Source organism: Hyaena hyaena, unplaced genomic scaffold (assembly GCF_003009895.1).
Source record: "Hyaena hyaena isolate Hyena2069 unplaced genomic scaffold, ASM300989v1 scaffold_1105, whole genome shotgun sequence".
NCBI classification, from domain to species: Eukaryota; Metazoa; Chordata; class Mammalia; order Carnivora; family Hyaenidae; genus Hyaena; species Hyaena hyaena.
In genome coordinates, this window is record NW_024081739.1 from 364,921 (window position 1) to 389,985 (window position 25,065).

The following is a 25,065-nucleotide window of genomic DNA, read 5'->3' on the forward strand; positions in this document are numbered from 1 at the left end:
ATATCACATTAACAAAAGAAATGATAAAAATCCTATGATCATCTCAATAAATGCAGAAATAGCATTTCACAGAGTACAACATCCATTCTTGACAAAAACTCTCAACAAAGTAGGTTTAGAGGGAAGGGGCTTCAACATAATAAAGGCCATATATGAAAAACCCAAAGCTAACATCATACTTAATGATGGAAAAGTTCCTTAAGATCAGGAACAAGACAATGTCCTCTCTCACCATTTTAATTCGACAGAGTACTGTAAGTCCTAGTTGAAGCAATCAGGCAAGGAAAAGAAATAAAAGACATCAAATAGGTAAAGAAGAATTAAAACTTTCACTATTTGCAGATGACATGATACTATATATGAATAATACTAAAGACCACACCAAAAAAACTACTAGAACTGATAAATGAATTCAGTAATGTCACAAAATACAAAAATCAATAATCAGAAATCCATTACATTTCTATACACTAACAATGAAGTACCAGAAAGAGAAATGAAGAAAACAATCTCATTTACAATTGCACCAGAAATAACACCTAGGAATAAACTTAACAAAGGAAATGATAGACCTGTATTGTAAAAACTATAAAACACTGATAAACTGAAGATGACACAAACAAATGGAAAGATATTCCATACTCATGACTTGAAGAATAGTGTTAAAATGTCCATACTATCCAAAGCAATCTATAGATTCAAGGCAATGCATATCAAAATGCCAACAGCGTTTTTCACAAAACTGTAATAAAAATCTTAAAATTTGCATGTAACCACAAAAGACTCCAAAGAGCCAAAGCGATCTTGGAAAAAGAAGAACAAATCTAGAGGTATCACAATTCCAGGTTTCAAGATATACTATACCACAAAGCTGTAGTAATCAAAACAGTATGCTACTGGCAAAAAAAAAGAAAAAACACACAAAAAAACAGACCCATAGATCAGTGGAACAGAAAAGAGAGCTCAGAAATAAAACTCACAAATATATGATCAATTAATCTATGACTTAGGAGGCTACAATATACGCTGAGGGAAGAAAACAGTCTCTTCAATAAATGGTGTACATTTAAAAAAACTGTACAACTACATGCAAAAGAACAAAACTGAGCTACTCTTACACCATACACAAAAAAGAACTCCAAATGTATTAGAGACATAAAAGTGAGACCTGAAAACATAAACCTCCTTAAAGAAAACAGAGGCTGTAATTTCTTTGACATCAGCCACAGAAATATTTTTCTAGATAGGTCTCCTCAGGCAAAGGAAATAAAACCAAAAATAAACTATTGAGACTGCATCAAAATCAAAAGTTTCTAAACAATAAAAAAAGAAACATCAATAAAATGACAAGGCAACCTACTGAATGGAATAAAATATTTGCAAATGATGTATCTGATAAGGGGTTAATATCAAAAATATACAAAGAACTTCTAAAACTCAACTCCAGAAAAATAAATATTTCAATTAGAAAAAACAGGAAGAGGGGACCCTGGATAGTTCAGTTGGCTAAGAACCTGATGATTTTGGCTCAAGTCATGACCTCAGGATCATGAGATGGAGCCTTGAGTCAGGTTCCATGCCCAGCTTAAGAGTGTCTGTCTGTCTGTCTCTCTCTCTCTCTCGCTCCCTCTCGCTCCCCCTCTCTCTATAAAAAATAAAAAAATAAAGGGTAGAGAACCTGAATAGACTTCTAAAAAAGACACACAAATAGCTAAAAGATATATGAAGAGATGCCTAATATCACTTATCACCAGGGAAACGCAAATTAAAATCACAATGAGATACCACCTCATCCCTGTCAGAATGGCTAAAATCAAAAAGACAAGTAATAATAAGTGTTGGCAAGGATGTACAGAAAAAGAAACCCTCATGCACTGTTGGTGCGAATGCAAATTGGTGCAGCCACTGTGGAAAACAGTATGGTGGTTTCTCAAACAATTTAAAACAGAAGTACCATATGATCCAGTGATTCCATTATTTAAATGGGCATCTACCCAAGGAAAATGAAAACACCAATTCAAAAAGATATATCCACGCCTATGTTTATTGCCACATAATTTACAGTAGCCAAAATACGGAAGTAACCCAAGTGCCTATGAATAGATGAATGGATAAAAGTGTGGTATATACATACAATGGAATATTCGCCATAAAAAAGAATGAGATTTCTGCCATCTGTATCAACATGGATGGACCCAGAGGGTGAAATAAGTCAGAGAAAGACAAACACTATATGATTTTAACTCATGTCTGGAATTTAAGAAACAAAATCAACAAGCAAAAAAAGAGATCAACAAAAACCACTCTTAAATACAAAGAACAAACTGGTGACTGCCAGAGGGAGGTAGGCATGGGGATGGGGGATACAGGGAGGATTAAGCCTAAACTTATTCCAATGAACACTGAGTAATGGATAGAATTGTTGAATCATTATTTAAATGGTACACCTGAAACAAATTTAACACTGTATTTAATTGTACTCCAATTAAAATTTTTTAATAAAAATCAGCAATTCCTCTACATAAAAAAAAAACTCATTGTATATTGTGTATGTTAATAGTGTTATTTCACTAAATGAATGTGTTCAGAACATTGTGCTTATTTAATACATTCTGGAAAGGTACATTAAAAATTACTTCTGAGAATGCTAATTATATATATGAATAAGTATAGTGTTACTTCAGTAAAAAATATACATACACCCAAAAAAAGCTGGAAAAGTAAAAATACTACACAACTAAAACATATAAGTGCTCTAAAGACCAATGTTACAGATTTAGAAGCTGTATACATTGTATTAAATTATCTATACTAATACTGGTCAAAATATTGACATAACAATGTTTACACCTTTTTACACAAATGAAATGTTAAACTTTTAAATTCCCTCTTTAACATTATTCCAACCATTAACTCACTAAATCAATGCAAGTCATGAATAACATACAGCAAGTACACAAGTGGAGCGAGTCAGGCTGCCTTAAAAGGTAGTGAGGGGCCAGGCTGCATCAAGTACAGTCTAAATGACAATTTCCTACAAATGCTAGAACAGGGGGAAGAGAGGATTAGGTAACTCAAAGCCTACTCCTATTTTTATAGAAAGAATCAAAGAAAACAAGGGAGTTCAAAGAGAGGAGCAACCAATGGGGTTTAGAGAACAAATTGGCAATGACTGTGTGAAAGAATTAGATCTGAGTTTCCTCATTCAGATATTTATTACCTATATGTAACATGTATATATTTCAAACACATGGTTTACACACATGATGAAAAGGGGAGTCCCTGCTCTTAGAAAGTTCCCATTCCAATAAGAAAAAGGGACACAAACACTGTGTAACTACAAAAACAATGTCAAAAATATAACAAAATTCAGTGACAGAAATGCACAGAGGGCATTTTTGGAATAAAAGAGGAGAACACCAGTTCTATGGGACATGTGAGGGAAAAGACAAATGGAGACTTCTTGGAAGTGATAAGTGAGTTACATCATTAAGTGAGAACAGAAATTAACCAAACATAATGCAGGCGAATTCTGAGCTAGAAAGTAGCTTGGACAAAGGCGAAAACAGTTTTATGCATTTGAAGATCTACAAGCTGGAGAGTAGAATATAAACCTAAAAGTGACAAGAGACATAGCTAGTAAAGGACACAAAAGTCAGAGGAGAGGATCATTTTAGGCGCTGCTAAGGTAAAGATGATAGAGAAGAAGTTAAGGCTTTTAGGTGAAAAAGTGATACATTCAGATACGGGTTTTAGGAAGATTATTCTGGCTACTGAAGAAAAGATTTAAGGAGACTTAAGGCATCAAAAAAAACCAACTTGGAGGTTATTGCTACATCAAGTCCTTTTAGGAACTAACAAGAACAGAGCTTATAAATACAACCAACTGATGGTTGCCAGAGTGTAGGATGGTCAAAAGGAGTAAAGAGGAGTGGGAGATGCAGGTCTCCGGTTTGGAATGAGTAAGTCCCAGGAACAAAAGACATAACATAACGAAGAGAGTCAAGGATGCTGTAATAATGTTGTATGGTGACAGATGGTAGCTACTCCTGTGGTGAGCACAGCACCATGTACAGAATTGTTCAGTCATTTTGCTGGACACCTGCAATTAATGTAACACTATCCTCAGATAATTTTTTAATTAAAGAAATTTAAGAAAAAGGGCCTGAACTAGAATATGGATGCTTAAGATTGAGAAAAGACACATTCAAGAAATATTTTAGAAGATAAAATTATCAGGACTTGATACCTTTATCATTGTTAATAGGGAGCCAAAAAGGAACACAGTTAAAGTTACACCATTTGCTTAGTCTCAAAGAGCACTCACGGATGCTCCTGAGGTTGCTTCACTGCCAGCGTCCACCTTAAGAAATTAGAGGGAGCTGAGAAATACAAGGAATGTATCAAGAGTGCAAATTTAACTTACACTAAATACCAAATGAGTAGAAAATTATAAAGTTTAGAATAGCATTAACTAAAAAACATTGCCTGCAAAAGTGGAATTTATACTTTATGCTATGAGAAAAAAATAGATGCGGCTTTAAATATTTAGTGACATTTGACCATTTTTTTCTTTTCTTTTAAAAATAAATCTGATATTATTTCAAATAGGGGTAAAAATACAGATTTCGACTATATCTTGAAACTCAAGAGGATCTCACAACAATGGACTCTTATTTTTGCACATATCAACTAGAGCAGTCAACTTAACTGCAGGGAAACACTTCTAGTTTTTGGCTTCCTACTCTAATACAAAAAGAGAATGTTAATTGCCATTTATCACCACACTTTGCGCTGTTCTTTGTACAGCAGGGAGACAGTTCCATGTACCTTAATCTCCATCACAGAGGGAAACTAAAGAAGACCAGGATTATTGTAATTTGGGAAAAATAAGAGTATTTATACCTGACCCATTTCATTTGCTTACATTATTGGTATGCCTCCTCCACACACTAGCTAGAATCTTTAATTTGATATAGGTAGGGAGAAGACTTCACACAAATACAATCAACAATGTACTGTCTCACTCATGGAGCCTATTTTGCACCTACACAAACAATAAGGAAAATGAATTCAGAAAACATCTCATATGTTCTAATTAAGGGAAGGAGGGGAACTAAGCAAGATTTATTGAAAGTGGAGGATTCAGCTTACTGTTTTTGTGTTCTAATGGTTAGAAAACAGAATAAGCAAACACTTGAGAGGCAAGCTTTAAATTCCATTCATAAATACTAACAGGATGGTAAGGAAAAAAAGTATTCCACTGAAAAGAGATCAAAAGATGAACAGTCTTAATTAAAATCATGGGTAAGACAGAATTGGGATGAAGAGTTAAACATCTTTAAAAGAAAATTTATATGCAAGTAAATGAGGGATGAGCAAAACACTAAAACAGATCTCCAAGGACAATAACAAAATCAGAGTAAATTTCCCATAGGAAGTTATTTTTAACAGCTAATAACTTCTGAAATACAAGAGACTGTGGCAAATAATAAGTAAAGTAATACCTGGTCTTAGAATTAGCACTTACAAGATACCTAGAATCAGCCTGAAAAGATTATGAGAGAAAAAAAAAGGCCTTGCAGAATCTTAATAAATATGGTAAAGAACCATGATTCTGGTGAGAATTTCTCTCGTTCTCTCTCTGTCTCTCTCTCTCTCTCTCTCTTTCTCTCTCTCTCTCTCACACACACACACACACACACACACACAAAACAAACTGAAAAAACTGCAACATAAAATACCTAAAAGATGTGGTTACAAAAACAATACTATAAATAAATCTGTAAGAAAAGAAACATGTCAGGAATCATGCCATTCATGAGGTTATTAATGTTTATAGAAAGGTCATTAGTTTGATGATAGCAGAGTTGTATATAGGTAAAAGCCACCATCATTAATTAAAAGTAAGACCATCCACAGATTCTAAAGAAAATATTAATGTATCAGTTCCTGAACCAAATAAAAACAATTCTTAAGTCAGCCCCAAAAGTAGCAATTTTCTTTTAAAATAAATTTTGGTCAAAGTTTTCCAATTAGTAGATTTACAACATATTTTCTTTTTCCTTTCAGTAATTAACACAAACTCACATTTTGCCTTCATGTGGATCTTCTTCCCGGCCCTACAAGATAAGATAATTAATATTAACACAGTATTTTATATAATTTTAACTATTATGTCTATTATTATAATTAATAAAAGTCATATCTTTAAACACATCTCTACCCTGTCCCTCATATTTATTTATACAAGCAAAGATGTATCAGTTCAAGAAATGTCTTTCTAAAAGTCTCTCCCTTACTTGTTATGGTTACTCTAATTCAGGCCCTTTTTCTCCCTTTTCTTCAACTACTACCATAGCCTAACTAGTTTAATTACCTCTGTGCCCTGTTTCACCCCACCATCTCACCACTCTAATGTGAATTCTTCGATTTCAACCGCAACTTTGTCGTGCACTAAGAAACACCAAACAAAACAAAAACAAACAAAATTTAAAAACCAAACCTTTCTCTACTTTCTACAAATTCCTCCTTTTATAAAACCATAATCCTTTATCATATAATTATAGTCTACATTTCCTGCCTCATACTCCAATTCTTAAGCTATTTATACCATGGTCACACAAAACCACCTATTTGCTAGTCTACATTCTTCCACCACCATAACTTATTCTTTTTAACTTAGAATGTCTTTTCCACTCACTGTTTCCTACCTGTTTGTTAACCTAAACTATCTGGGTAGGATCTTCTTCAAATACTACCTCCTCAGTGAAACATGGAGTCGCTGAAACATACACACAAACTTTGAACTGAAAAGAAATCCTTCTTTTATCATCTTTTGAACTTTACCTATTTGACATTCCTATTATTTAAGATATGCTGGTGTTATTTATTCATTCTAGTATAGTGACTACATGCATCTTAACATCTTAACTATTTTTAACATCTACAACCACCATAATCACTAGTACAATGCTGTGCATATAGTTTTCAATGAATATTTCTGAGATGTACCTCTAAGTATCCAGCAAAACTGGGTATCTGGTACCAAGTTTTCACTGAATACTGAAGGAGAGTATAGAAAAATAGTCTATCTATCTATGGATTTACTTCGCTCCATTTACTCCTCACTCATCAAATACCTAACCAAATTAGAATCAAACACTCACCAAATTGCTACTATATACAAAGCAGTATGTTTTAAAAAAAATTACACAAAAACAAATGCATTTTCATTGCCTAAAAGGAGTTAATCTCTACAGAATAGGTTTACACCATAAATTTTAGACAGCATAGTACAGAATTAACAAGGTGCTGTAAAAACACAAAAGAATTTAGACTAACAAAGGCATAAAACCTCTGTGAAAAAAGGGGCAACATCTGAGCTGAATTGATGAAAATGAATCCAATTTTATAAGGCAGTGGTGTAGCAGGGCAGGAGTGTCAAGAGAAGGACAAAGTATAGACATAGAGGTATTCATTCAACAAACAATTGCTGAATGCTTAATAATACTAGACACTATTCTACGCCATGGGAATACATCATTGAATCAGAGACAAAAATCCTCACAGGGCTTACATTTTAGATTTAAGGCATAAAAGTATAAATGTACTTAGAGAACAGTAATTACAAGTTCAGAGTGGGGAAAATCCTTAAATCCAACCACCAAGTAATGTCTGAAATCTAGACAATCTCTAAACGGCTTTTCAACCTACAAGGAATCACTATGCTCCAATGAAGACCATTATGAAAACTTATTCTAAATATTCGTGTAAAACCTGTTTATAATTCTAACTTGGAACTATTCCTCTATTAATTCCAAGTATGACTATATTCCTTTTTAGCAGCCACATAACATTTTTCGTTCATACTGAGCTGTTAACTTGTTCTTTTATTTTTTCCTTTTATTGACATGAGACCGTATCTCTTTATTTTAAATTGGGCTTTTTCTGTACACAGTGGGTAACTTAGACTTATTCTTCGTAAAGTTTACCTGATTGAATTTGACCCAGAATTCCAAGAGCTGAAGAAAAATTAAACTATACTGTAAATCCTTTAAATAATCAGAAAAAGGGGATTATAGCAGAGAGGGAAAAATAAATCCAACATAAAGAAGTTTTAACTAAGAAAATTCATAAGTAACACTGGTGAGATTCTTCAGTTTGAACACTTCTGGCCTATATGGGATGAGTATCTCTCCCAACTATTAAATACCAAATACTAACCTAGGAATTAGAAGTTCTAATGCCAGCTCTTCTACTAAGTAACTATGTATATGTAATTTATCATACCCTTTCCTTAACTTCCCTCCACTTTTCCTATGTTTTACTTTTACATATCAAGAATATTAACCAAGAGAATAACAAAGAAAAATGTTCTCCACTGCTGTCTTCCTGCAACAATAATCAAAGCACAGGTTTCAGAATATTACCAGGTTCATGACATGATTTAAAAACAGTAGCTCTGGGGGTTGTGAAAGATAAAAGGAAACCATTCCATCACACTAAACAAATCCAAAAGTGAAGGGTGAATTCCAAAACTGTCGTATGTTGTATATGATTTAGTGATATTGAGTATTGTCTCTGAAATGCAAATGCTGCTTGAATGTGAACCTGTTATTTAAAAATGCAGTTATTTATAGTGTGCGATAAGTCTACTAATACTATATTCTGTGGTGACAATGAAAATGGGAATATTCAAAATGTAGAAAAGTGATGATATAGGTGTAATATAACTAAGCATTTCCAAGATTACTAGAAAATTATACAACTAATTGATTGAGATTTCCATGATCAGTTTGACACAGCCTCACGTAAGAGGAAAACCACCAAAAAGACAAAAAGAGATAAAAATAAGCACAAATGTTAATGTTTTTTAATTCTCAGAAACTCATAAAAACTTTCTGAAAATTGGCAAAGATTAAAACATGCTAGCCCAGTTATGCTCTTTACAAAAAATAACATTTATTACAGTAAATACATTTTAATGAAAAATTCCTTGTACTTAGGAATTAGGTTTTTCATTAAAAAATGTTTCACAACTCATTTCCTTGATTATGGACAAGTTCCAAAAATGTATAAAACGTTTAAAATACTGAGAGTGAGAAGAAAAGAACAAAACTTACCACCTCTTCCACCAAGTCTTCAACAATAAGGCCCTGTTCATCTGTTCTTAGATTTGTAACCCACATCCATCCATCTTCTAATTCATTATGAACAATAAACATATCTCCTTTTAGGAAACTGAAAGTAACAATTATGAAGTTATTAAAATTGAATTGAAATTTTAAACATGGAAACTTAAGTAATCACATACCATAAGAAATAATAATATATTGGAAAATGCAAGCAATTAAAGTAAAGTATGCTGGATTTTTGTCCAGTTTCTGACATAAATATAAAACTTTGAAGCCACTTAATCTGAATCTTATTTTCCTCATGTGTAAATGGTATCTGCATCATTGGATTATTATTAAATTCAAATTAGAATTTTTGTAAACAAAAATTAAATATGCATTACAAGCCTTAGGGTATAGTTCTAAGAAAACGGATTTAAAAATTTAAGCTTCCATGTAATTATCTTTCAGATGTAGATATAAAATAATATAGTTAACTCATCATACATAAATAAGATACAGTTACTTTGGAAAACCTTTATTTTGAAGAAGCACAATTAGCTTAATCAGCATATGTTTATGAGAGTTAATATTTTTCTCATAAAAAAATTAGGGTTTATTTAATTTACTTAGATATCTATGATACAACATAGTATTCTTTTTCTGAAAGTGGGAGTAAAGGATATGAGAAAACATTCATGTTTTTTCCATTACAAATTTCTGAATAGAGGGAAACACAAACTAGTTTCTTTTCCTTGCAATCTAGGTATTTGCAACCTCCACAAAATCACAGGAGGAATAAGTAGTTTTATATTGATGCCATCTACCAACATCAGTAATTTGCTGAAGTGTCCTTGTAATCCTGAATGAATGCCTCTGAACATTTAAGGTTTCAAGATTGACTGGCTACTACCATTAATCCTCTATCTACATCCATGACTGTCACATATTTTTTTAATCATTTTTCCTTTCAATCTTAATTTTCACAAACCAAACTTCGATTAAGTAAATCTCTTCTCATACTTCTGAAAACCATTTTTCTCCACAATATGTCAGGCCTATTTCTTATACAAATTCAAAAATAGAAAACTTGTACACAATACTCTAGATGAATTCTATGTGAATGAGCATGACACATACTCCATTCTTATCTTGATATTACAATCCTTGTTGACAGTGACCAGTATTTCACTAACTGATGAGGAGCAGACATTACCACTTAGCCAAATAAATTCTTCCTTTCTAAAACCACCCTCCTCAACAACTACATTAAAAAAAAAATAATTATGAGTAAAATAGGAATACATAATGGACAAGACGTCAAAGAGAAATGAGAAGTGACAAGTTACATTTCTTGGTCAAAAGTAGTTTTTTGTTTTTTTTTTAACCATTTATTTATTATTGAGAGACAGAGCATAAGCATGGAGGCACAGAAAGAGGAGGAGACACAGAATCCGAAGCAGGCTCCAGGCTATGAGCTGTCAGCAGAGTCCGATGTGGGACTCAAACTCATGAACCTTGATATCATGACCTGAGCTGAAGTCGACACTCAACCGACTGAGCCACCAGGCACCCCAAAAGTAGTCTTAAGATAATTTTTCTTTTAAATTTTGACTTCTGTTGTTGCTATAACACTATGGTGCAAAAATGAAAAAAATTAAAAAGCTTACTAGCACAAACAATACAATCATAAGACTCTTTATATATTATTTTTCATTTTTCTCCAAAAGAAGTTAAAACACCTTATTAAATCTCATTACTCTTCAGACGTTCTTACCTAAAAACAAAACAGAACTTCACAGATACATACAAATTTTAAAAGACTAGCAGCACCTGGCTGGCTCAGTTGGTGGAGCATGCAACTCCTGATCTCAGGGTGTACATTCTAATTTTTGTTTAAATTTTCATCTTCCTATACCAGTAGTTCTCAGTTGAGGGTCTCTCAGGAGCCTTGTATACTCTTAAAAACTGATACCCTAAAGGCTTTTATTTCTATGAATTATATTTACCATATTAGAATTTAAAATAGAAATGTTTTAAAGTAGTTACTAATTATTAAAAAATACACATATATAACATAAAGAATATGAAAAATTATATTTTTACAAGTTAGAATATTATTTCACATTTTTGCAAATCTCAACATCTGGTTCAACTGAAAACTACTCAGTTCTCCTATTTCTATATTCAATCTGCTGCTTTATGTTCTTGGTTTGAAGTATATGAAGAAAAACCTGGCTTCAAAAAATATGTAGTTGTGGAAGCAATGAGTATTTTAATAGCCTTTAAGATTGCATAATTATAGATATTCTATGATATAACATCAAAAACTCAACAATTGGTACTTGAGAATTAATTCTAATGTGGAATCTAAAAACTGCAGCAAGAACTTTCTGTACCCCATTCCAGCAAAATGTATTTGTCCATCTTGCACTCTGAATGGATCTTTGCCCAGGCAGAATTCTTTAAGAGCATGCATTGGTCCTTTATAAAATACTGGTTCACTGAGCTATGCAGATCTTCCAGATGTAAATACATTTCACACAATCAAAACATCACAGTTTTTAATATCACCACCAATCTCATCAGAAAAATCATGAAGTATTTGGGAAGGTGTCAAACTCCTGATGGTATATACAGGGTTGCCAAAATTCTCATTTTTGCTTGCAAGCTCAAATTTTGTCATTGGTAATAAATACTGCCAGTTGTTTCCCCTGAAGTAACATAAAACACTCACTTAAAAAAAAAAAAAAAACCTCAAATCCTCTAGTCTGAATAAGCATAGTTTGCCTGTCAGTCATTCTGTTAGGCATGTGGTGTATAGAAAAGCAGAAGCTAGCTCAGTTCTCAACTCACTGCTCTCCTCACAAAGCCAAGACACTTTGTGCATACTTCCCATTTCATCACACCAGTTTTCTTCATCACACAGAAGATTAAAATGACAGTCATCACACAGAATATTAAAAGGCTGAGATTTAATAAGATACGTTTTGCAGTCTCACCAAGAAAACTCTTAGAGGACACTGGTTTACATCACTTACCTCCAACAGTTTGTGGCAGTGAATAACACTATACAATACAGTGACCCTGCAGTAAGGTCCTAACAGGTTTACTGCTTGTTGCTCTTGTACAAGAGCACATCAGTGTACTCGCCACAGTGGAAAGGGTAAATTAAATTTTAGTCTTATTAAGAAAGCAGTTTTGTTCTCGTGAACAAATGGATCTCAAGGATCCCGAGGTTACATGGATCACACTTTGAACATGCTATCCTAGATGATCCACTGGGAATTTACAAGTTATTCAAACTTTCGCCATTGTTCTTCATTACTGTATACATTTCCTTCCTTCTCTTTCTTTCATTGGCTTTTCCTGCTTAGACCACAAATAAAGGTATGCCAATAAAAACTAAATGAGAAGTTATTTTGTGGACTATCATATAAAAATGGAATCCCTATTTTGAAATTCCAGATACTTGAATCTTTTTTAAATTACCATATTTTTGGAAATTTCACTACCCCCTAAAGTTATCACTGTATTTTAAATGCTGGTGATTTCAGTGAGAATCTGTATACTCAGAATCAGTGAACATTTTACTAGTAAGAAATAAATTTTCTATTGCAAAGTTAAACACCTTCTAGAAAGATGTTGATAATTTGATAATTATCAAATTATATAACAAATCAGTTTATGTAATAAAACAAATTATATATAAATCAAATTATATAAAAATAATTTTTAAAAATTATCATGTTCTGTAGTTCTATGCCATACTTAAAGTATTCACCCATCATGTAAAATACAAGTTTAGCCATCATTTAAGTACAAATTACAGTTGAGACATAAATGCCATGTAGTAATAAAAATTAGAGTACAGAATATAACAATTATCCTTACTTTGTCAGAGATAGTCTAATAAAAGCTGAATTATTTCTGTCATCTTCACTGTGGTCACTCTGATCCAAATCCATATTCTGAACAAATAAGCCAAACACAAGAGTACAGGAACAATGAACTCAATATTAAAGGTACTTTCATCCTGCTACATGCTATTTTTCTCAAATTCCAAAACCTTCCTAGTCCAAGGGCAATGTTTTCAATGTGTGTCAGATGCCTGTTTCAAATGCCTATAAATGAAAATATATTATAGAATACCTTATTTCATCAGTATCTGGAACTTTTGTGTAAGGTAGAATGGCTCGAACACGCCTTCTATCTTCTACTGGCTACAAATCATAAAAAAAAAAAAGATTTACAAAAGATAAATAATCTTTTCATGTCCAAGTCAAAGTCAAATCATGTATGTCCACATAAAGTTGAAACCAACAAAAATCCACATTTTGAACACCACAGGGCTAGTCAAACTACTTTTTAGTAAGGTTCTAAATACCTAAAGCCTAGAAATGCTGGTCTTGTTTCTGTTGCTGTTTTTATAAAAATTCTTTTAACTATATAATCAATGTTTTTATCAAGTAATAGGAGTAACCATTTAATTTTAAATAAACTACACAGGACATGTCAATTAAACTTTTTCTGACTAGGAAGAAGGCATTTCAGAATCTTGTGGCAACTTCAGGATTAGCCCTACGCTATCAGTGATTACTCCTCATTCATTTAAAAGTATTTGTTAAGCTCTCACCATACAGTATTATAAAAAAAAAGTCTAGTAACTTAAACCAGAATTAAATTTTAATTAATTTTTATAATTATAATAAACACGATAAAAATGAACAAAAGCTAATAACCTTATTAGTAAAGTAAAATAATTTTTTAAAAAATATTTTATTCAAGTTTTACTTGCCTCTGGTGGTGCAACTGGATAAAGCAACTTTTCTCCTTTAAGCAAACAGGAAACATGACTGTAATAACCTATTAGGTCTGACAGTGAAGAAAAACGTCTTCCACCAATGTAGTAATCGCCACACATAGCAATAATCCTATTTGTACAGGAAGGAAAACAGGGTATAACAAAAATCTTTAGAGCCAATTATGGAGACCAATTTCTGAGGAAATTATAAATCTCTAATTTTCATACTCTTTTATCTACATCCTGTATTAAAATATCACTTATTAATACTTTCACCAATGCAAATTTACCTGAGGTTATTTCTTCTAAAAATATATATATGTATACACTTAATATGAAATATTTATCTGACTTATAAATCCCATTACATAATTCACTGCAATATATATAAATCTATGTACAGATACCTCTGCTCACCTTTCATATTTAAAAGTGAAGAACAATTCTGATAAGTTTTCTCTGGCTAAAGTAGCTTATAGACTCTTCAAATATTTATACAGTATTATAATAATTTCACATTCTACATGTGGTATAAAGTACTCTTAAAACTCATTTTAAAATCTAAAAATTGGGGCGCCTAGGTGGCTCAGTCAGTGAAGTGTATCTGACTCAATTTCGGCTCAGGTCATGATCTTGCAACTTCTGAGATCAAGCACAGAGCCTGCTTGGAATTCTCTCTCTATTCCTCTCTCTCTCTGCCCCTCCCTGCTTATGCTGTCACTGTCTCTCATAAATAAATGAGCTCAAAAATAAACAGACAGATAGATAAATGAATTCTAAGAGTCAAGGGTACAAAAACATTTTATCAGGTAATAGTATAGGTGCTATGATCTTTTTTCCAATGTCTGCCATAAAAATGAAATTCAAGACAATAATACAGGTATACATATTTATACAGACTTTGATATCTGTGCTTGAAAATCTGTATACCTTTAATTGACACGAATAACTGCAAATAATTTCAGAATAATGAAGCAAAATAAAGGGCACACACCTTGACCCTTTAAATACTGTTTCCTCTATTTGGTTACTCTATAGTCTAAAAACATACATGTCCTTTATTTCTGCATTATCAAAGTTTCTTTACAATTCTTTATACTTAAAATGATAATTATATTTAGGATTAGCACAGTAATGCACAACAAACTATTTTTAAACAAAAAATGCAAACATTCAATAATATCTATAATCATCTGATTCAATCACTTAACTGAAAACAAACTGCTTTCTCCCATCATTTAAATATCACCCAATCATTCACCTTTTTTAAAGTATGTACATTTAAGACCACTACAGCAAAATCACTACATTATATAACCTACTAGAAGGAATAAAGACTTACCTAAAATGGTTGACAACATTTGTGTGGCTAAGAAATGAAAGTACAAAGGAGCCTGGCCTCCGATCGCTCTCTCTTATAAGGTAACTGCCAGACTTCCCCGCCTGCCTGAGGCGCTCTTCTGCTATAGTTCTATCAAGTTTTCCATGATACCACCTAAGGGGAAAAAGGTGAGATTAGAATACAAATAGCAATCATAAAATTATTATTGGTAGTTGAAAAACATACTACTAGAACATAGTATACATGTAAACATACCTACATGTAACTGAAACATTTACCTTTTACTCTGAACCAGTTATTCCAATTTTAACTCCATTATTTTTAACTTCCCGTCTCTCAAAAAAATTCTTCAGTTTTTATTTGTTCTATAAGCCTAGGACTAATCATCTCACATATGAACCGCTTCCATTTCTACACATCTCTCTACCTCCAGGACTGTCTACCTGGTCAAGATACAAATACTTATTACAATCAAATCTTTATTTAGAAAAATTAAGAGTAAGATGGACAAATGGAAACAATTAATTTACTACCTCTCTATATATTAAAGAACCAAGACTTGATGTAACAAGGCACACAGTACCTGTAAGAAAATAAAACTTACTCCGTTTATGTCTACGCCATAGAACAGGAAAATAGAATGATACTGTCTAAAGACTACTACTCTAATTCCCTATTTCAACATGGAGTTCATTATTTCCCTTAGTCTTAAGATGATTTACTCCATAACCACACGTCTGACCTTAATTCCTCAAATTTATTCAACATGCGGAAAATAAATACCTTTGCCCCTTTCACTTTGCTACACTCAGTTTAAATATATTCTACCTACTATACTACTAAATAATCTACTTAAACTAACAACTGGCAATAACTGTAGCATCATCCATGCAACCAATTTATGCTTATAAAAGCCTGATGGACTGATAATAAACAGAAGAACACTTAGAAACATATTGGAATTTTCACATGGCCACGGTACAACCTTGGTACTTGTAATCTTATCGTAAGGCACTCAGAGGAAAACAATAAAACATTCACATCACAGTGATACATTTAATATCTAGCCATAAGTCAACAGTCAAAACTATTATAGTCCTAGGACTGTTATTATAAACTTGCTATAATGAAAGCTTAACTGTTTTTGACTCATTAGTTTATATGAAAAAAAACCTTAAAATTCCTCAAAAGAATTTTCAGTTTTCTTCTAAAAACCAACCCATTTATTTGAAGTCTGTACATAAAATTAAAATAAAGTAATGAAAAAATCCTGGAGCTTCATTTTAACCTATTAGGAAAAAAACCTGTTAGTATTAGAGGAAGAAAGGAAAGAACAATCAACACTGTATTCTCCTAAAATTCTAATCTTCATTATCTTAGAAGCTGATGAAAAGTAAATTCAATGTGAGCTGTTTTCTTTTTTTTTTTTTTTTTTAACTAAAAAGTTTAGACTAATGATGGTTAAAAGTTCCTTGAAGAATTAAAATTTAACCATATATGATCAGGACAAAATTTATTTAAAATTGAATTTACTTGTGAAAATACATGCAACACGTCCTTATACTATGAAACTGGTACATGCTTTATTACCTAAACCAGTGAAGCTATGATGAAGCAGATTTACTTATTGAACAAACAAAAATTAAAAACAATTTTAAGCAAAGTCCCTCTTTTATGTATGTTACATTTGTGAAATTTCTTATGTTTTACCCAAAATATCAAGATTAAAAATTTTTATTTAATCTCTTTCATCTTGTGAACCCACCATGAGATGATACACAAGGCCATGAGGTGTTACACAATTACTAATTTATAATAAATACTTGAATAAAATCCCTTACTGATATATAAAAGATATATTTGTAATCTTTAGTTTTTACCTCTATATACTTTCTATAAGATTCTGGAATTAATACACGTATTCAGTTTAAGACAGAGACATTACTCTAAACAAACAACTTTGTTTCTTGAACATTAGTAATTCCCTTTATGTCAAAAGTTCATTAGGCTTCTAACATATGGTGTAAAACATGTCAATTCTTTTTTATTTTTATTTATAAATGAATAAACAAACAAAAAACAGAATCAGACCTGTCTATACAGAGAACAAACTGATAGTTGCCAAAGGCGAGGGTAGTGAGGGGATAAGAAGAGTGGGAGATAACAGGCTTCCAGTTATGGAATGAGTAAGTCAGGGAACAAAAAGCACAGCACAGTAAATATACTCAATGATATTGTAAGAGCAATGAATGGTGACAGACAGTATCTGTATTTATGGTGAACGTAGCATAATACATAAACTTGTCAAGTCACTATGTTGTACACGTGAAAGTAACACAACACTGTGTGTCAACGACAGTAAAATAATATACATATATTATCATTTATGATTACAAATTATCCAGTAATAGGCTGGATGAGCACATATGTGGTTGAGTCTGATCCTTTTCTAAAAGTTTTGAAATTCCACTGTTAAAAGTCTCTGGCTGTTCTACAAAAGAAAAAAAAAAAAAATGAACTGTCTTAATCAAATCTCAGACTTTCTTGAATTACCTTTCTTATTTCAAATTACCAAGGTGTATCATATTAACAGTATTTTAAATGTATCTGCACATCTTTTTTTTTTTTTTTTTTTTTCAATTACTTTTTTGTCAAGTTGTTTTCCATATAACACTCAGTGCTCATCCCCACAAGTCTGCACAACTATCTTAATGCTACTACTGAAGCACAAAAAGTACTTCGGTTAAACTGTAAAAACCTGGAAATAAAACAAAAATCAGTATCATACTAAAACAGTAACTTTATTATGATTGCATATTGCATCATGATATGCAGCTGAGATTAATACTCTATAAATGGATCACAAATCCAGTGTGATAGGATTTGACTGAAATCCTTCACAGAGTTATAGACCCTAAATTACTATATCCACTGAGCAGTCTTTAAAACAATGTCTTTCAAACCTTTTTTAACCTAGAACCTTTCTGATGAACATAAAAATTTCACCTACCAGGAGATTCAGAATATTTAAGTTGGCAATTTCTCACAGAGAATCATTATAGATTCCATTTGGCCCAAAGAGCCAAAAAAAAAAAAAAAAAATGCCGTCAATACTTTAACTTTCTGAAATTTGTAATCAAATTCATTTTATATAAAAAATAATGTGGAATATGGCTTCTCCAAACATATCTCCATACCAAAGATATGACACTCTCTTACAGGAGACATGTCCCTAGTAGATATTAGTTTAAGATTCAGTTTAACAGAAATGCTACACTTCCTGACTGTACACATAGTTACAGTAACAACATTACAAGGAAATGAAAAAAATCTATGTAATCATTCCCACTATTTCTTTACAAGCTTCACAATTAAAGTCTTATATCTTGTTAAGAGTAGTTTTGCTGGTTTTCAAAGAAGTTTAAAAAAAAAAAAAACCACCACCAAATACAAGAAATGCAACTGAAGCTAGAGTATGTGGAACACATAAGGAACTGGTGTCGTACTGGGGTATGAGGATATTCTTTCTGAGTGTAACAGGAGATTACCAAATATCTATGTGTAGCATTATCTAAGGTAAACATGTTACTGTGCTCATTAAATTTCTGGCAATTTTACTCACAGAATGTACAGGGCACATAGTAATATTAATTTTAAAAGAATTACTTAAAAAAGGAAGAAGTGTCAAATCATAAATCATAATGTTGGAAAAGAACGTGACAAAAATTTCTTCTTTAATGTCCATAATAAGAAAGTTTTAATCTTCGAGGATTGCTAACTAGACCTACAAAGAATATGAAAATAATTTAGTCTGACAGAGTTGAAAGAAGATGGCTACAATGACACTTCCTAAACGTCTTCAAAAGAGGCAAAACCAACTGGTAAGATGAAGACTTACCAGAAACATGCATGACTATGGTCAAGTCAAGCCTCTCCATTTTGTACCTAACCATTACCATCATTTGTGAAATATGGAAAACAATCTCCATCTCAACCTTGGAATAAACATTTGTTCTAAACTCCTTTAAAAATGCATAAAAATGAAAAACTACTACATAGGTTACAATTGCATAATTGTTAAGTAAAAACTGGAGCCATGGTGCTTCTGGGTGAATAGAAGCCTTGTCACCTGGCTATACAAATGTGGGCAAATGACTTAACTTCTGAGCCTCAGTTTTCTCCTCTATAAAAGGCATATAACAACAGTATCTACTTCATAGGAGGTTGGCTTGATATCACTGTTAAATGAATTAACACATATGAAATTATATACACATATAAAAAGTACAAGATTAATACAAATTTAATTAATGAAAACCTCAAATTTTAAGACTGTAAGCATAATGGATGATTAATTTGTGGATCACCTAAGCCCCAATTACTTTTCTATATTCTAGGCTTGTTTACCTTCCAGCTAATTTTGGGAAGAGAAAAAAAGAAACCAATCTTTGTTTCTGCTAAAGTATCCTCTTTAAGAAAACATTTCTTTTCCCAGAATTCCTTTTCTGAATCATATACATTAAGTGGGACTGGAGGTGCCATTGTATTCATAAACTAGAAATTCTGCCATTTCTCCTAGCCAACTCTAGAAGAACAGCCTCAGATAGCTCTTCTGTCTTCAACGGATATATTCTTTAGAGGGATGACAAAATCAGCACACATTTGAGATACTATGACTTAAATTTCCCTATTAATATAGCACTTTAATAGTAAAATACCTAATCATATCCTATTTAAGGTAAATTGCCTCTTTCTTTTTCTTTTAAAGAGGTAGGGAAATTAGGAAACTTAGTAAGTAAATATATTTTTCTCAGCTAGCTTTGTAATCTTTTTGTTAAGAAATCTATTCTTTTTCCCAAGTTTTCATTTAAATTCCAATTAGTTAACATAAAGTGTAGTATTGGTTTCAAGAGTAGAATTTCATGATTCATCAGTTACATATAACACCCAGTGCTCATCCCAACAAATGCCCTCCTTAATGCTCATCACTCATTTAACCGATCCCCCCTCCCACCTCCCTTCTAGCAATCATCAGGTAGTTCTCTATAGTTAAGAGTCTGTTTGTTGGTTTGCTCTCTTCCCCCCACCCTCCACATTCATTTGTTTTCTTGTTGTTATTTTTTTTTTAATGTTTATTTTTGAGAGAGACAAACAGAACATAAGCGGGATAAGGGCAGAGAGAGAGGGAGACTCGGACAAGAACTCACAAGCCGTGAGATCAAGACCTGGGCTGAAGTCCGATGCTTAACTGACTGAGCCACCCAGGGGCCCCCCCATTTGTTTTGTTTCTTAAAGTCAAGAAATGAACGGGCAGATACAGAGTCCCTTGATAGCCTCTTATTAGAAACTACATAATCAGTTTGTCTAAAATATCCTAACACCCAAGATGATACTACATATTTAAAAAGTCAACAATAAAAGAGACAAGTTGGATAAGTTGCAGGAATCATTTTACCTTCAAATTTTGAATGATATGAATTGTTTTTATAAACTTAGGCTGTATATTGGAGGAGGACATCTGAGGGGTTTTACAGGGGGCCTTTGTGCACTTTAGTTTGTCGCTTCTCATCAGGAAAAATAATACAATTTTCCTATGTAACAAGAAAACCAGTTGGTCTGAATATGGACACTTCATTCAAACTATATAATTACTTAAAACTAACTTGACAATCCTAAATGAAACTGTCTTAATATAGTAGAAAACAATTAAAACAGTGTCACCATCAACAGACTTCCTTCTTCTAAAAAGGAAACTAAACTGAAGTTCCCAGATTACTTTTACTTTCCACTATGCTCTTCCTCTTAACTATGTCACTGACAGGCACCAAAGTTCTTACAGAGAAATATATATGCAGATATCCAATTGCCAAGAAATCTCTTCTGTCACCTACATCACTTGGGATTCTGTGTGCCTGATCATACCTTAACTCGTAAAGTTTTCTGTAATTCTCAAAGATACTAATTAGATTTTCTCAAGTTTCATCCTTTCTGAAATTAATCTGGTTATTTCAAGATGGTAAGATATATACAAAAAAATCTGCTAAAACTAGTATACATCTCCTAAAGCCCCCATATTTCCTTTCAAGAGAATCCTTATAGTCACTGAGTCTGAGGTGATGGAGGTGATGGTAAAGGAAAAGAAACTGACTTTTTAAAGTGAATAAGAGGGGCGTCTGGGTGGCTCAGTTGGTTAAGCATCCGACTTCGGCTCAGGTCATGATCTCGTGGTTTGTGGGTTCAAGCCCCACATCAGGTTCTGTGCTGGCAGCTCAGAGCCTGGAGCCTGTTTCAGATTCTGTGTATCCCTCTCTCTCTGCCCCTCCCCTGCTCATGCTCTGTCTCAAAAATAAAAATAAACTATAAAAAATGTTTTTAATAAACAAAGTGAATAAGAAAGTAAAGAAATTAAGCTTTATGCTACTTGACTTTATTTGGTCTCTTTTTTCACATCACTATGCAAAGAGATTAAAATTTGGTCACCAGTAAATTCATTTGAATAACCTCTAGACTAATAATATAGCATAACAAGTTTAATATACCTGCCCCAGACCAACTATATCACTTAAACTTGAGGAAAAATGCTTATGTATATGTTAGGTATATGTAATGTTTATGCTTGTATATTAAGTATCTTGAGTATATTTGTGTGTTCAGGCAAATAACATGTGTGGGTATATGTAGTTATAGATATCAGATCAAATTAGTTCAAACCAAGAGCGGAAATTCTATTTTCTTTTGTTCTAAGTACATACTTACAGAGTAAAAGAGTTTTAATTCTTGAAGTATTGCTAAAGAAAAGCACTGCCATGTGATCTACTCACCCAAAAATTCCGTCTGCTGAACAACTAATATATGAAAAGTGGGAGCCAACATAATGCTTACATAGACCAAAGTGTATATTAAAAGGCACTCAATCAAGACCAAGATAGCCTCATTCTCACTGCCCTTAACTCTTACCACTGTAGATAACAGATAATGAAGAGTAGAAAAAGTGGTACCCTCTCACCAAAAAGGTTCTGAACTAAGGAAACACGTTGAAGAGAAGAGAAGAGAAGAGAAGAGAAGAGAAGAGAAGAGAAGAGAAGAGAGAAGAAGATAAGAAAAGGAGGAAGAAAACAAACACAAAAAGCACAATACCTAATACCTACTAGCAGGAAGCTAACAAATTCCTAAATCTAACCTCAATCGCTTATATCTATATAATTTCATGCCTCAAAAACTCTCAATTCTTGTAGCTGAGTTTTTCTTACAACCTCAACAACTACCATGTCATAATGGTAGGAAAACAGGCAAGGAAATGACTTGTGGCCACCTGGTCCAACACCTTGCAGCAACATAGTTGTAAACCATCTTAAAGCAATCCTTTATGTAAAAGGAAACACTGCTTCTCTAATTTTCACAATGTTCAGTCTAAAACTTTGGAGGTTTGGCCAGATTCAGTGGCTACCTATTGCAACTAAAACATTTCTTAACTTTTAAGATATATCTTTAAAATACTGAATCTGAGGGTTGAAAGCAAACTGTAGTCTAACATTACCTTTTCCATCTCCAACAAACTATGGCCAAGCATTGTGCTACATGGGAGAACACCAACAAACACCACGACAGAGAAATTTATGATCTAGTGGAGAATACAGACAAACCAAGCAATTGTCATCTGGTCCAGTAAGTACTAGAATATGTGGCCACAGAGTAAAAGATCAGTGTTAGGATTTCAGTATATACTTCCGGAAAAAAAAAAAAAAAAAAAAAGCTGATGGTTAAACAGAAACTTAAAAGATGTGTAGCAACTGACTCAGAGAAAGTAAGGGACTGAGAATGTGAGAAAGATGTCACAGGCAGAGGGAAAGTACAGGCCAAAAATGTTTATACAGAGATATGAAAACAGAATACTTCAGACTTTCAAAATATTCCTTACAAACCTAATTCTTAAAAAAAAAAAATGGAAAAACTATATGCTTTCAAATTAGACTAGACTTACCTTACTTGCTGAACTTCTTTCAGTTCCTCAAACAGAAATGTATCTCAAAGAACGTTTTAAAAGTTCAAGATTTTCTAAAATCTATTCTCTAATCTGGTCCCAGGGGACCTGGGTGGCTTAGTCAGTTAAGCGTCCAACTCTTGATCTCAGCTCAGGTTATGATCTCATGGCTGGTGAGACTGCTAAAAGCGCAGAGCCTTCTTAGGACTCTCTCTCCCTCTCTCTCTGCCCCTCCCTGCTCTCACACTCTCTAAATATAAATAAATAAACTTAAAAAAAATCTTTATAATCTGGTCCCAGCAATAACCCAGTAAGTGGCACTATACCACTATACCACAGCTCAAAATAATGTGCCCATTATTTCCCTTATTATAAACTCCTATATCCCAACCAAATTACATTTATTCATTCAACAAGTATTTTTAAGCACCTACTATGTTGTAGGCACCTCTCTCTCTGTACTTTTTCAAGGCATTTTTCCTATGTAACTTAAAAAAAAGAATAACGGTTTATTTAGCCAAAGGTCATCCTAAAATTAAAGCACTTCCTGTGAATTTTTTTCCTCAGAATCTTTTATTCTCTACTTATTCTTATTCATGGAAATAGCAGTACTTCAGTGTCAGCTCCAACTTTAACCACTATGAGGATGATTCCCAAATTCTTCTCACTAAACTTGGTTTTCTACCTAAGCATCAGGCCAAACAAGTACCTGCTAAAATCTTCAACATAAGGTGAATACAGCCAAATCTAAAAAATTAACAATTACCCTTACCAACACATATACATAAGACACACACACACACACACACACACACACACACACACACGCTCTTCCTCTTTACTTCTCTATGTTAATGGCACCAGCATCCTTCCTAACGTTCATACTCAAACTTCAAAAGCAACTTTGATTCCTTCCTATCTCTCCAGCCATAATACTAATGCCAATTTGTAGATCATGTCAACATCAGTGGAGCTGCAATATACAAAGTATTCTCCAGTTTTCCATCCCCTCCTTGATTGCTCTAGTTCAAGCCCTCTTTTCTTCTCACACTGTTTCAATCCTTCCTTTAACTGTGGGCAGATCCATCTTCCTAGTAGGCTCTTCCTAAACCATAGGTCTAATGATTTTACTCTAATAACTCATAAGTCTACAAATGGTTATCCATTACCAAATGGGGCACAAACTATTCAATGTGGCATTCAAAGATCACCATAAGAGGCTACTGTCTATTTCTGAGACAGAGATATAGAATTTAGAGACGAGAAAGACCAAAAAAAAAAAAAAAAAAAAAAAAAAGACTTAAAATTTGAAGTATGTTTGTCATTATCAAACATAACATTTGTCCATTGCTTACCTAGAAATCAGAATTAGCTTTTAAAAAACTATTTTTTTCCACTACTANAAAAAAAAAAAAAAAAAAAAAAAAAAAAAAAAAAAAAAAAAAGAGGCTTAAGTTTTGAAGTATGTTTGTCATTATCAAACATAACATTTGTCCATTGCTTACCTAGAAATCAGAATTAGCTTTTAAAAAACTATTTTTTTCCACTACTATATCTTACATTTCAATTGCATTATGAAACCAAAAGGCCGTCAGTAGCATAACCATAGTAACTATCTGAAGAAAGAACTGTTTTCCAGGTGCCATGAAACCTTAAAGGGCATTTGTTAAAGGCAAGAGAGCAACGCACTAGCTAATAATTATTCCTCATACTAGTTTTAGATTTATACCCTGCTAGGTTGTCTCTTCAAATAAATAGATCTGGTCTCAAGGCATTCTAGCACAAAGAAATTAAACATTAATAGCTCTCTGAAATCTATCCC

At 32.8% G+C, this 25,065-nt stretch overlaps 1 protein-coding gene across 1 annotated transcript in view; it reads right to left on the minus strand.

Moving 5' to 3' along the window:
• RASA1 (RAS p21 protein activator 1) overlaps positions 1-25,065 on the minus strand; it is a 110,985-nt gene that overhangs the window by 41,534 nt on the left and 44,386 nt on the right. Inside the window, exons 2-6 of the mRNA XM_039222343.1 lie at positions 15,263-15,415; positions 13,915-14,050; positions 13,269-13,339; positions 9,126-9,243; positions 6,091-6,122 (exon numbers count right to left, since the gene is read on the minus strand). Coding sequence (XP_039078274.1) covers positions 6,091-6,122; positions 9,126-9,243; positions 13,269-13,339; positions 13,915-14,050; positions 15,263-15,415 — 510 coding nt within the window. The remainder of the gene's footprint in view (positions 1-6,090; positions 6,123-9,125; positions 9,244-13,268; positions 13,340-13,914; positions 14,051-15,262; positions 15,416-25,065) is intronic.